Source organism: Thunnus albacares, chromosome 19, assembly GCF_914725855.1.
Source record: "Thunnus albacares chromosome 19, fThuAlb1.1, whole genome shotgun sequence".
NCBI lineage: Eukaryota > Metazoa > Chordata > Actinopteri > Scombriformes > Scombridae > Thunnus > Thunnus albacares.
Genome location: NC_058124.1, coordinates 19,038,985 through 19,052,049, shown reverse-complemented (window position 1 = coordinate 19,052,049; position 13,065 = coordinate 19,038,985). Strand labels below are relative to the sequence as shown.

At 41.4% G+C, this 13,065-nt stretch overlaps 1 protein-coding gene across 1 annotated transcript in view; it reads right to left on the bottom strand.

The window, feature by feature from the left end:
• LOC122969634 (dolichyl-diphosphooligosaccharide--protein glycosyltransferase subunit STT3B) overlaps positions 1-13,065 on the bottom strand; it is an 84,114-nt gene that overhangs the window by 14,265 nt on the left and 56,784 nt on the right. Inside the window, exons 5-7 of the mRNA XM_044335510.1 lie at positions 6,610-6,709; positions 4,997-5,095; positions 2,706-2,852 (exon numbers count right to left, since the gene is read on the bottom strand). Of these exons, the coding sequence (XP_044191445.1) occupies positions 2,706-2,852; positions 4,997-5,095; positions 6,610-6,709 (346 nt within the window). The remainder of the gene's footprint in view (positions 1-2,705; positions 2,853-4,996; positions 5,096-6,609; positions 6,710-13,065) is intronic.

The window sequence follows — 13,065 nt, the reverse complement described above, 5'->3', positions numbered from 1 at the left end:
CAACTGACAACTCAAGAAAAAAAAATTGCATTGACACATTCTCCACTCGGTGCAGAATGTGTCAATGCTGAAAATGTATTCTATTGATGGTACTTAATTACTGAAATTGACTTGTTTATAAATGTAACTGAAACCATTTAAGCAGCAAATTAGAACGCACAGGGCATTTTATGTGCGCATGCAAATGTCTTATTTTGGTTAAGCTTTGATCTGGAATACATTTCAGCTCTGAACTGTTGCCTTGGGGCTCTCACAGCCACACACACACTCACAAACACACAAGTGCAGAAAACACAAACAAAAACCTAAGCCCCATATTTTAAATTCTGTGACACGTTTGCTCCAATCTATAGCTGTATCGTGTAATCTGTTGCTCTTTAAAAAAACAGACTGACTGATGTGTTTAAGAATAACAATGATATATTGAAGTTCATCATAAAAGTAGAGCCCTTTTCAAATATGATTTTGGAAAGCACTGAACCAAAGCAGGGGGGGAAAAGATATAAAAAGCGGTAAAAGTGAGGGGAAGGAGATATTCTGAGAGGTGATTTAAAGGATGACTGATTTAACCGATCAATACTTGGCTCCGTGTTCAAGATGCTGAGGAAAACCACCCGGCTACTATCTTGCAGAGATTTTATGAGATGAAAACGTCTGACAGACCGGAGGAGGGCATGCGCAGTTTCACTGCAAAACTGGCACACCACCAAACAGTCACTGACTCCCACTGCTCAGTTCAGATGGCTGACAGATCACAGTGTTTACCAGACTCCAGCTGAAGCCAGTATCCCCACAAGATTGGACGTCTGCGCTCACATGACTGGCCAATGAGTTCTAGAGGACGCCTGTAACCAATCTCAGAATGCCAATATTAGATGTAATGTGCCACCATCACTTTGCACTGGGCAAAAGGCCCTTGCTGCAGCGTTTTACGTAATCTGGAGTGACATTATACCAGATTGTTGGTGAAGGCGGGTAAATAATTTGCTAATCTAATCAAAGCAAGAAAAACAAACCCATGTATATTCTTCAAAAACATACTGAAAGCAATGTGTACATATAATTGAGCTTTCTACTTACAAAACAAACACATGTAAATCAGCTTCCATGCAACCGGCATCAATTTATAAACCACTAGGGATGCAAAGCCAGTGTGATGCTGTAAATCATTTCAATCGTTGTGCCTCTGTGGTGTTATGTGCCTTTTTGTACACCAAGTTCTCCATCACTTTGTGCTTTCAAAATGAGATGTTATGCTATGTGTATCCTTCAAATAGGTCAAGGTTCTGAATGTCATCGTATATATAAACACTTCAGCAGGAGACAAATGAAATCAATAAATAGCAAAGAGGCTAAAAGACTGAAACCTTGAGGCCTCTGCTGTGGCCACAAACCCAAGCAGAGCTGAATATAATAGAGAAAAACATTAACAAGGATAAAGTTCAACCAGCTGGATGTGTGCATCAGGGTTCAACCGGGCCGGTCAAAAACAACACATACAAGTGCACTGATGTTAAAAAAAAAAAAAAAAAGGCACTCAATAGAGCACAATCCTCTACCGACGCTGAATAGTTCTCTGACTTGCAAAGCTGCCGCATCCATATCAGTTTGTTTATCATTTGCCTTCCAGGTTTAATTTTCTGATAAACCGAGCACTGATTAGCAGCCCATTTGGGAGGCCTGGAGATCAGACCATCAGGGGATAGTGTATGAACACACTAACTTTTTGGATTAAAACAGAAAACAAAATCTAAAATGGCTGATATCCCAGATCTGGATCGCCACCAAAATCTAGTCAACTGATCCTTGCACAAAAGGGCTATTTATCAACCAAATTTCAGCCAAAATCCTTTTTTTTTTTTGAACATATTGTGCTAATAAACACACATACAGATGGGGCCAAAAACATTAACACCTTCTGTGTTACACAAAAGTCAAGTCTTAAATCATGATCTAGACATCAGTACTCACCAGGAAAAAAAACTCAGGAAATACTAGATGTAAGTTAACCAGTTGTTGTTTGCAGTACAGTAGCTTAAACATTGTTATCATCTGACACAGTGTCATCTATTTCTACGTTTATCTGCTTTACTGCTGCCTTACATTTATTGGTTTGTGCAGGCAAATATCTCTGCAGTCAATAACCTCAATGCTTTCATGAACCAATTATGTGAAAACTTACTGGTAAGCACTATTTATTAATATATGCAGTCATGAGTACTCACGCGTATATATAAAGTATATAGCCAGTAATAACATCTCAAAACAGACTAACCGTTTTCTATAATAGCCTGTCCATGTTAACATAAAATGCAAGACATTCAGTAAACTGCTGCAACTGAACATAACTGCTTATAAGGACAGAAACAATACACTAATTCATCCTTCACAACCTTATATTAGAAGTACTGTTTCATTGATCGATTCAATTATATAAAAGTTGATATAGTTACAATATGTTTTAGCAATTTTAGCTCTTTAAACATCTCTGCTCAGTTGCTAACCAGCTCTAATGCTCTCTCAATTGGAGCATGTGGCGTCAAAAGTGTTACAATTGACTCAGGTTAATAGGAAGATTTTGTTTTTTCTTTTAACCAAATCATAATCATAATTACTCAACAATCTTTCCATATACCAATTACAGTATATGAGATATGCCTCCTGACTAATAAATACTGTGATTCCATACGAGCGGACATACAGACCTGTGTACGTGAGATAGATCACTGTGAGGAAGACCACGCCAGCAGCAAGAGAGACTCCGAGGAAGAAAAGTGTCTGGAATTCCTGTTTGGTCAGCCTGTCCTTCAGGTACTGCAGGAAGGCATAGGCTTGGAGGAGTGCAAACACACCTGAGAAAAGACACAGACGGCAACAAAAGAATGAGCAAACATACAATGGAAACCCGTACAGAATATTTGAAGAGGCCCTGATTCTTGCTGCCTCCTGCAGGGTACAAAGCAGGTTTACGTGGTTAAGGAGCGCCATTGTCAGTGTGGCAGAATTCTTGACAAAGCAGTTCGTAGGCCCCTTTGGCTGTTCATGCAGATGTCAAAGACAAATACTGCGGGACAACATATTTTAAATGCATGAGACCGATTTGGGTAAATAAGCCCTTCTCCTTCCCTCGCCTTGTCTTTCTTTTGCAGCCCCTTCGGTCACACTCCTTTTCCTCCATTCCTTGGCTCACTTTCCCTCACTTTCTCAGTTCAGTTCTCTCCAGTGTGTCTCTTTGTTTGTCTGGTGAATTCGATATAAAAAATTGAAAAGAGGCCTGGTTTCGCTCCCTTTCGTCACCTCCCATCCTTTGACAAACCTTGTGTGAAATCACCCTACTCCTCCGCTAGCCCACCACTGCCCACGGCAGGTCTCACCCATTTTCAAGGTTAAGCCCCCGCCCGTCTCCTGGAGAGCCGCCATGGTGCTAACACGCTTGTCACTCTATGCCACCCTGCTTGCTTGCCTCGGGGACTGACATCTCTACGGTACAGACAGGTCCACGGCTCTGTCACTCTCTTCCTGTCTCCCACTGTGCTCCCTGAATGCTTCCACCAGATGTTCTGAGCAGCTGCTACACCCTGGCGACATAAAAACACACTCACTCCTTGAGAGATAGGGAGAGTGGGGAGCCAAAAACAGAGAGAGGCAGAGATGATTTTTGGTAGTGCATCCTTCAAAGCCTCTCATAATGTTGTTTGTGTTGTAGACACCCAGGAAAACAGGGACACTTCAACGTACGCCTGCTGCAGAGTTAAGAGAATTCTCAAACAAGGTGCTGCTGAGCTCCCTAAAGCTGCCAATGACAGTCCTCTCCCAGTCTGGATGTAAATGAACACAAGAATCGTGCACGCACATACGCACCCACCCGTGCTGTCAGGCAGCAGATGGGCCCACTCTTGAGAGGCAAAACTGAACAAGCTTTAATAAACTACCCACACGCCAAAAAAGAAAAGTACTTAAAGTGCTATATCCATACGGGTGGATTGTGAAGCTGCATACTTATTTCTATTTCGTAAATGTATTCTGAGAAGATCCAGTATCTTTCTACAGAGAGAGCATGACTAACACAGTCAGGGTAAGGGGATTCAATTCCCACTGCAGCCTAACAATCTTAAAGTGTGTGCATCGGGTACTATAAGGTGCTTTGGATAACAAGCAAGTGGCTTATGTAAAGTCATACCTTTAATCCATAAACTAAAGCAATCAGCCTGAATCCTTTTCCCTTGTGTTTTGAGGCATACATTTGTTAGCGGCGCTTACAGGGTCAGGACAGGTTGGAAGTTGACATGTGCGCGTGTGTGCGTTCAACCTCTGAGGAGTCAGAATAATTTGTCGACAAGCCCTTGAATTAGACAGAGAGCAACAAATTGTAGCACTAAAAAAAAAAAAAAAATCTCACAGTAAATTAGCATGCCATGATGATGATATAATGAAAAGATGATCAATTTTGCATTTAAGGTTGTTTTAGTTATATATTTCATTTTATTGATTTTGGTATAATATTTAAATTCGAGATTCATTATAATTCTTAACTCAAACAATGTTTTTCCCCTTGTGAAGAAAGGTAAACTACTTGTCCATGACTCGTATGACAGGTCTGGCTGGACCAGTCATAACTTTGGTGAATGCCACGAATTTGCTTGAATCAGTCATATGCGCCAACTGACAACAAATCTGTTCGTATGGGTGGTTCTTGCCTAAGGCCCGCTATTTTAACAAAGACAAATGTTGCATTAATCCCCCAGCAGCTGCTTGTCACTGCTTCAGAAATGTTGCTTTTGCATTCACACACTTGTGAAAAGCTCTAACTTTTGGTGTGAAAGGTATTATCGAGGCACAGCTTGGAAAAAATCAGGCGGCAACATTTTCCTACAGTTGCTGACGTCATCGTTAGACTCTAAACGGCATTCATGTTGATATTTTTCGAGAGGGGAATTTGTTTTCCCCAGAAGAATGCGGGATTACCAACGCTGGAGGTAAAGACGGTGGGACTTACCGGCAGCAGCCATGTGCTCGCTCGTCCTGATTGGCTGGAAGCCAACGAAAGGGATCTGCATCGACAGTATGAGACCCACAATGTAGAAAGTGCTGTAAGCTGTAGGGAGAGAGACAGAGAGAGAGAGAGAGAGAGAGAAAGAGAGGGAAGACAAAAAAATCAAACAATCATAACAATCTACTGCCCTACTAAAAACTTTCTACTCCAGTTGGGGTCCAACTAAGGGAAATCAACTTCAATAGAGGTATTTAAAGTCTATTGATTTTCACTGTCACACCTCAGAGGGAGTAAATACAAAATACCTAATCTAATGTCATTTACTGAGAAAATGGGAGTTGGCTCGGCGCAGTGTGGCGGGGAGGCCTGGAGTTAGACGATGGTGCTGAGAACAGTACAACTCCCACCTTTGTAGCTGAGGAGAACCGATTCGCAGACGCACCAGCTTAATTAAGATTTCATACTCTTCCTGAAGAGTGTGCTTCGTTTTTGAAGTAGTTGTGACCGCCCTCAGCAATCTCTTTCTCACACATCTGCTATTGACTCAAGACAGAGAGAGATGAATTGTGAGGGAACATAGACTGCGAGGCATTTTATTAAAACAGGATTTTTTTTTTTTTCCCCTTCTCCTTTTAACATGTTCCTTCATAGTAACTGAGAGACACCTGGCTCTGAAAAGAAGAGCTGCGAGATGTTAGCGAGGGTGACGATGAGCGGTATTGGAGGCGCTTCAGGATCTAATGACATTTCTGTCAACAGAAAACGTCTAAAAATATAGTTCCCCCCATCTCTCATTTGCGACCAAAAAGGTGCATGAAGTTACTAACTGATGCTCCGGTTGCAGACATCCTTGAGGAACAAAGAAGACGGAAGGAAATATTCCACTTCATCTGACGACACTGCATTGTCAGGTAGAATTTCACTGTTGAAGAGTTTGGAGATAGATCAAAGGTAGGTCAAAGCCCTCTCGTTGTGAAGAGGCCACAATTTATTTGCAAAGCTCTCAAAGACTATGCTTTGCAGCTACATATAATCATGTGTAAATGATACTTGACATGGTATCATTTATCTTGACCACAACAGGAGTGCCTGACGCGAGCGTTCGGCTAAAGCTGACGATGGATGTGTGTGGATGGTGGAGGGTTCAGCTTGTGTTGTCTGAGCCAACGGATAATGTGCTGGAGCTGCCACGTGCTCTGTGAAACTGGGATATTCTGTGGAATAACAAGCCTATCCTCTCCACCAGCGCTCTGCCCCTGGTAGTTGCAAAAAAAAAAAAAAAAAAAAAAAAAAAAAGAAGAGGATCAGGTAGCAGGTGGTTGCATTTACTGTTAAGCGGTATGTGGGTGTGTGGATGTCTGCACTGCTGATGATGGAATGCTTATGGTGGTGAGAGATGAACACAGGCGCATGACTGGGCATTTGAGCTTGTTTCAGGGTCAAATGGTTGGGCAAACATGTTGGGAGACGCACAGGAAAGAGTAGCGGTTTGTCTGCTTTATGTGTACATTTTTATTCTGATGGGGGAAAGTCTCAAAATAGTCACACAATCAAATTTCTGGTTTAATTGCTTGTGTGTATGTATGTATGTGTGTGTGTGTGTGTGTGCATCTTACCAATGTAGACTCTTCTGCTGTAGCGTTGCATCAGCAGCAGCACAAACACATGCAGGGGAATCAGGTTGATAATAAATACATAACCTCCCCATGCTGACACCTAGAACACACAGACACAGACAGTCAACCCTACTGCAGACATCATCCATCATCCTTTTTAACAAAATATTTTTTCTTTACTCTCAAAGAATTTAAAAGTCCCACATGGTCAATTATGCCTCGTTTTGTTTTTACAGTGAGTGGAGGCTTTCCTGTTAAAATGCTACAAATTAGCTTGGCAGGAAGGATGTGTCAGGTTTTCCTGGATGAGGGGAACTAATCGAAGTCCAGTTGAGACCATGAGATTTTTGCCATTCTTTCCGCCTTTCAAAAGGTCTGTATGAAAATGCAACTAAAATCGCAGATTGAATAGTCTGTCACAATGTTGCATGCATTTGCAATGGTAAATTAGCCTGTGAATTCAGTGCTGTTTGCCGCCCCCCCCCCACTCCCACAGGGATTGACCACCACAATCAATTCTATACCTCTCGCAACACCTCTGGATGTGTTTACTGGTTGCGACCGCTTTAATTTAACCACTTCTCTTCAAATTTTATCACTGTCTTCAACGCATTTACATCACATACAGTACACAAATAAAAGGAGAAAACTGTTTTTATATGGATTAAATGATAGGTTTACAATTTAAAACAAATAACAGCAAAAAAGCAATAGTCAGATGCCCAAATGAACATTGTCACATGTTTTTCTTGCTGTAATCATTCCTCCTGTTCATACTGGCCATTAAAAGATCCCTCATAATGCACTTTCAATATGAGGGCCAACATCCACGGTCCTCCTTCCATGTAAAAATGTAATTAAAAGTGTATTTGAAGCTAATATGAGGCTTCAGCCATTCAAATTAAAGCGGATATCTTTCAAAGTTATAGTCTTTTTAGTGCCAAATTCCCTCTTTTTGTAACTATCCTTCCACTGCGGCGCAACAGGAAAACATTGTCTGCCAAGACACAAAGAGGGACTTTTTCACTAAAAAGACAGACTGTGGAGGATATCCACTTTATTTGACTAACTCAGCCTGCTGAAGCCTAATATTATCCTCAGATAAACTTTTAAATACATTTTTGTTCAAAACAAGGACTGTGGATTTTGTTTTTGGATCCTCTAAAGGTCAGTATGAATAGAAGAAATAAAGTAAAACCTGTTTCAATGTTCTTATGGGCAGCTGACTATTGTTTTAAAACAGGCTTGAAAAACTAAACTTATCCTTTAATCTGTCAATTATTTTTTCAATTGATTCTTGACTGATAATAATTCTGTCTGTAAAATGTCAGAAAACACATAATAGCACTTAATACTCTAATTTTGTTCTGCCAACAGTCCAAAACCCAAAGATATACAATATAATACCAGCAAAAATGAACACTGAGGAAGCTGGAACCAAAACATTTGCCTGCCAGTTATCAAAGTTGGCGATAATTGCAGATGAATTTTGTGTCGATTGACTAGTTAAATAATTGATTCAGCTCTAATTTAAATATCATATGAAATCCATTATCAATCATGATTTGAACTGAGTCAAAAATCCATAAACACAAGCAGTCCACATACATCCAACCCCTACACCAGTATACACACCTTGGATAGAATCATTCAAGAAGGATGTAAAAACATCTTACTGCCTCTTTCCTATTAGACACACACAGCTGTAAAACACTGACGTATATAGAATCTATAAAAACTAGGCAATCATACTTGTACATGTTAGATGTAAATTGTGAGATGCACCAATAACTTTAGAAGCTCCACTAAAATTATACCTCGCCCGTTTTGAGGTCCGCTAAGTATCGCAGCGCTGGATGTGGGGGCTATAAAACGACTCTACAAAAACATCACTTACAAGTTTTCAATTGCCTGTGCTTGACTACAGCGAAAGGGCAAATGGAAACTATGAGAGCACTAGACAGACAGGAGAGCATGGGGAAAGAGCGAAAGACCACAGAAAAGGCAAGCGTTCAGAGAAAGAGCGAGACAGAGGAAACGAAAAAAGGAGAAAGTGTTAGAAACAGAGAAAGAAGAAACAAGAGAAGGGGAGCGAATTAAAAAGGAAATGAGACTAAATAGCAGCAAATTGTTTGATCCTTTATTGGCAACAGCTTGTCAGAAAAAGCCCCTTTGCACCTGCCACTGTAAGTACAATGAGAAGAGCATTCATTACACTGATGCAATCACGGGGAAAAAAAACAGCTTAACATATCTAATTGATAAAACATCAATATGCTACATTAAGGCAGAGAGTGAAAGAAAAAAAAAACACCTAAATAAGTTCCTCACTGAATGGTTAGGTGCAATTAACTTTTGGCAGTCATTTGCATCTTTTCTCTCAGATGGTGACAGCCAATTAGTAGCATGTGAACCGTAACTTGAATGAATACCAGAGATGGCTTCAATTTAAGACTAATTTTCAGTGTTGACACAGGGGTGGCTGATCAAGTCTCTCTGCTGTTGACTGGCTGGGAACTAATTGAAAACATAACGCTGGTAACACGGTGGCTGAGGCTACTGGCCGTGCAAACATTACCAAATACAACACGGTCTGCTGTTATTCATGTCTTGTGAGCATGTGTGATAGAGTCAGGATAAGAGAGTACATCAAACCAGCTCTTTTACACCAAAATTGAGCGTAGTCCAACATGTGGCGTACATCATGCCTGTGCAGACATGATAGACTAGTCGCCCGGTCACTTAGCTGTGAAGGTCTGTGAATCGATATGCATGTTTGAGAAATGATGGCATGTATTAATCCAGAGAAACCATGCCAACCACACTAGTCTTTTTCAGGATAAGCCTGATAATAAAGCTGTTTCAAAATATCGATCTCTCCGGTTAGACTCCCTGATATCAGTAAGGTGCATTATTGACTCAGGGAATCAAAGTCAATATTATTTTTTAGGCTTGTTTTCCCCTTTGGATACTTAACTAGGCAAAAGTGTGAAAGGCTCAATGCCATGTCAGTAGGATGGAGGACAGTGGAAAACTTCCCATAGTCACTATTTTCAAGTGTTCAGGGCACTGGAGAACTAAAAATGGAGATTACCAGCAGTGTTATCTACATACTAAAGGAATAGTTGTCAACTGTTGTGTAACAGTTATATAATAGGCGGAGTTTGGCATGTGTGTGGGTTTAAAAATGTATTTACTAAAACTGCATTAAAGCAAGGTTTAGTAACACTGAGTCAGTAATGTAACCTGACGCACCAGATGGTTTGTTATACAGAACCCTCTAAGAAGTTGTCTTTGGAAACTGTTTGGAAAAGTGCAGGCACTTCCAAAAAATACTTTGCAGGCGATTACATGAACCATCTGTCTATCACCGTCTACCCTTGTGAGGCAGCTGGATTCGCAAGATCACAAGATCACGTGAGAGCTGAGTGGTCTGAACCACCGGTGGTTCTGACACAAGTGCATAACTTGTAGCCTGAAAAGATGGATTCTCGTGTGATCACTAAGTCGTGATCTTGCAAATCCAGCTGCCTCGCAAGGTAATCAATAATGAGCTTCAGCTGAAATAAGGCATCCATGTTTGTTATTTAGTGATATCTAGCACAAGGTTGAATATATCTGAGCTTTCTAAACTCTAAAATGCAACTTGCAGATTTATATCTTGAGTCTTTGGAAAAGGTGGTCAAACCAGCAGAGCACAAAATCACCTGCAGGAGAAAGGATGGGAGAAACTGGCCATCTGGTCACATTAGAGGACCACACAAAGATGAATGCCTGTGACAAAACCAGAGCTGTCGGTGTGTGTGCACACGAACAAGCTCTATTTGAAACCATGGTTCTAAAAGCTGACCCTGTGCTCCAGCCACAGGCTAACCAGCTCAGGGCAGGAATCAGAAAATGTTTGGAGCAAAGTCTTTTAGCCGTTATCACTCTCTGCATTTCATACTGGGCTTATCTGATGACCATGGGGCCACTGTGAAGAGGATATAGAGAACACAGCATGCAACAGGGAGAAGGGTTTACTGTGTATGTGTGTGTGTGTGTGTGCACACATTTGTGTGTGTGCACAAGCGTTCCAAGTCTGTCTACGTGCTCTGGTTTGGCATTGTTTATTTGAGAAAATGAAAATGAATGTGTGTTTTTTTTGTCACAGTAACTGCACCATCTTTAATACCAGCAGTGACTTTCTGGTTCATTAATAAAACTTTAAGATGAAGAAAAGCAAAGACATTTAACAATTAAGGATCACCAGAAGGCTTGCGGCTGCAACTCAGACCGTTTTGTGAATCTATATTCCTCTGTTAGGTGGAAGATCTGTATGTGTATTAGTATGTATGCCTGCATATGAGTCAGGGTTACATCTTGGGCATACTTCAAGGCCTTAGTCCTACTTACTTTTTGCTCTTATCACAGTGATATTCTAGTTGTGAGCTGCAATTTTATTTTACTAATTTTACTAACCTCAGTATGTTAATATGCTCACAATGATGATGCAAATATGTTGATGGTTAGATAACCATCTTGGTTTAGCGTGTTAGCTTGCTAACATTTGCTAATTAGTACTAAACACCATGTACAGCTGAGACTGATGGAAATGTGATAGTTTTGCAGGTATTTGGTCATAAATATATCATATATCATGGAAATCAATGCAAAAGTTGTCGAGACATTTCACTCAAAACCACAAATGTCAAACCTCCTTCTGGCAACACAGGAAAAGTCAGGGGATAGGATTCATCATCTGGGAACCACGAATTCCTATACAAAATTGTGTGTCAATCCATTTAGCAGATGTTGAGATATTTCTCATAATAAGTGAAAACTTTGACCTGCTGTTGGCGTTGTAGGAAATGGGTGGGTGGGATGGGTAATCCATCCAATAGTTGTTGAGATATTCTAGTCTGAACCAAAGTGGTGGACTGACTGACCAAGATTTCCATCCATAGAGAAACACTGCTAGCAGTAAAACAAAGTGACTTTTTTGAGGTCTACCCCAGGAGCTGTGTGTTCAGAGCATTTAAGAGATACTCGATTGGGCAAAAAGGAGCTTATGACGCTCCCTTACGGTACAGGTTGCTCTGCTAGTAGGAACAGTGGGGTATTCAGACAGAAGAATAAGCCAAAGCTTTGGATGAGCATGCAGGCAGTATAGTTGATCCGTGTATCCGTTTCTGCTCTGTCCTCTGTTTTTCCCCCTCACCCACACTACCCTCGCCCCCAGAGGGATGAAAGGAGGCTGTTGCACATTTACCAAAATGGTTCCTGTGGCTCTTGTCCATCAGTGGGTCCAGCTGCTCTGATCCTTTTCTTAATCTTGCCCTTCCCTGTCCTCTCTCCTCTGATTATGCCAATATCCAGGCAGGGGATCTCTCCCTCTCTGTCTCCGTATCTGCTATAGGAGTGTCACATTCGATTAAGTCCCATGGGGAAAACGTAGCCTTGGCTGTAACCTGATTAAATTGACAGCATAAGGTGGTAGAAAAGTATGCGTGGGTCAGCGAGCGTACGCGAGACCAAAAGGAAACAGTGGGGGCGATCGGTAGATTGGTGGTCTTGATGGAGACATACAAGCCTAGTTTGTTGCTACAGAACGTATCTGCAACAGTGGGTGGGCTGCAGAAACATTACAGAGGAAGAGCACATCACCTCAGAGAGAGAGGGTGCGAAGGAGAGGAAGAAATAATAAGGACAAAGAAGCATGGAAACTCAATGTTCTCATTGCTCCAGGAGTAGGTCAGGAGTGTGGCAAAAGAAAAAGACGTTGGAAGTTTCACACCTCAATATATATTCTCTTTCCTATCCCATTCTGTTTCTTTCCATCTCTTGCTGTCCCCTCTTTTCTTCCCCTTTCTCCCCTTCTTATCTTCCTACCCCTGTATCTATTCCTTAGCCTCAGCCTGTCTCCATTCTCAGTTTTGTCTCACACTGTATTCATCTTTCTATCACTCCTCTCTCTCTCTCTCTCCCCTGGTCTTTCCAATCCTCTCTGCCACCCTCGGATGCTGTGGCCCAAAGTGATCGATGAAGCTGGATTTCGGTAATCTGTTTCATTTGACATCTGTCTCACTGCCGGCCACAGAGATTTAGCCTGGAATGGGCAAGAAGCTGGAGATATTCATAGGCGCTCATGCTCCCTCACACACACACATGCAAACAATCTGTCGCTGAGGCAGTGTGCCTGGAATCGTCTTTTTATCTCATCTCTCGCTCTCTCATAAACCCCCTGATGGGTTGTGCCTGAATTTATAAATAATGCAGAAACACTGGCCACTCTGCTCCTCCTTTTTTTTCCATACATTGCCATGTCCATGCTGAACATAAGATGATCCCAACAGTACCATCTCAGGAGCAGGGCTGATTATCTGGAACCAGTTCTGAATTGGAATTAAGGGTGAAACATGCTTTGCAATTCAACATATAAACTCCTGCAAAGCAAAGTTTAGATCTCCTGTGCCT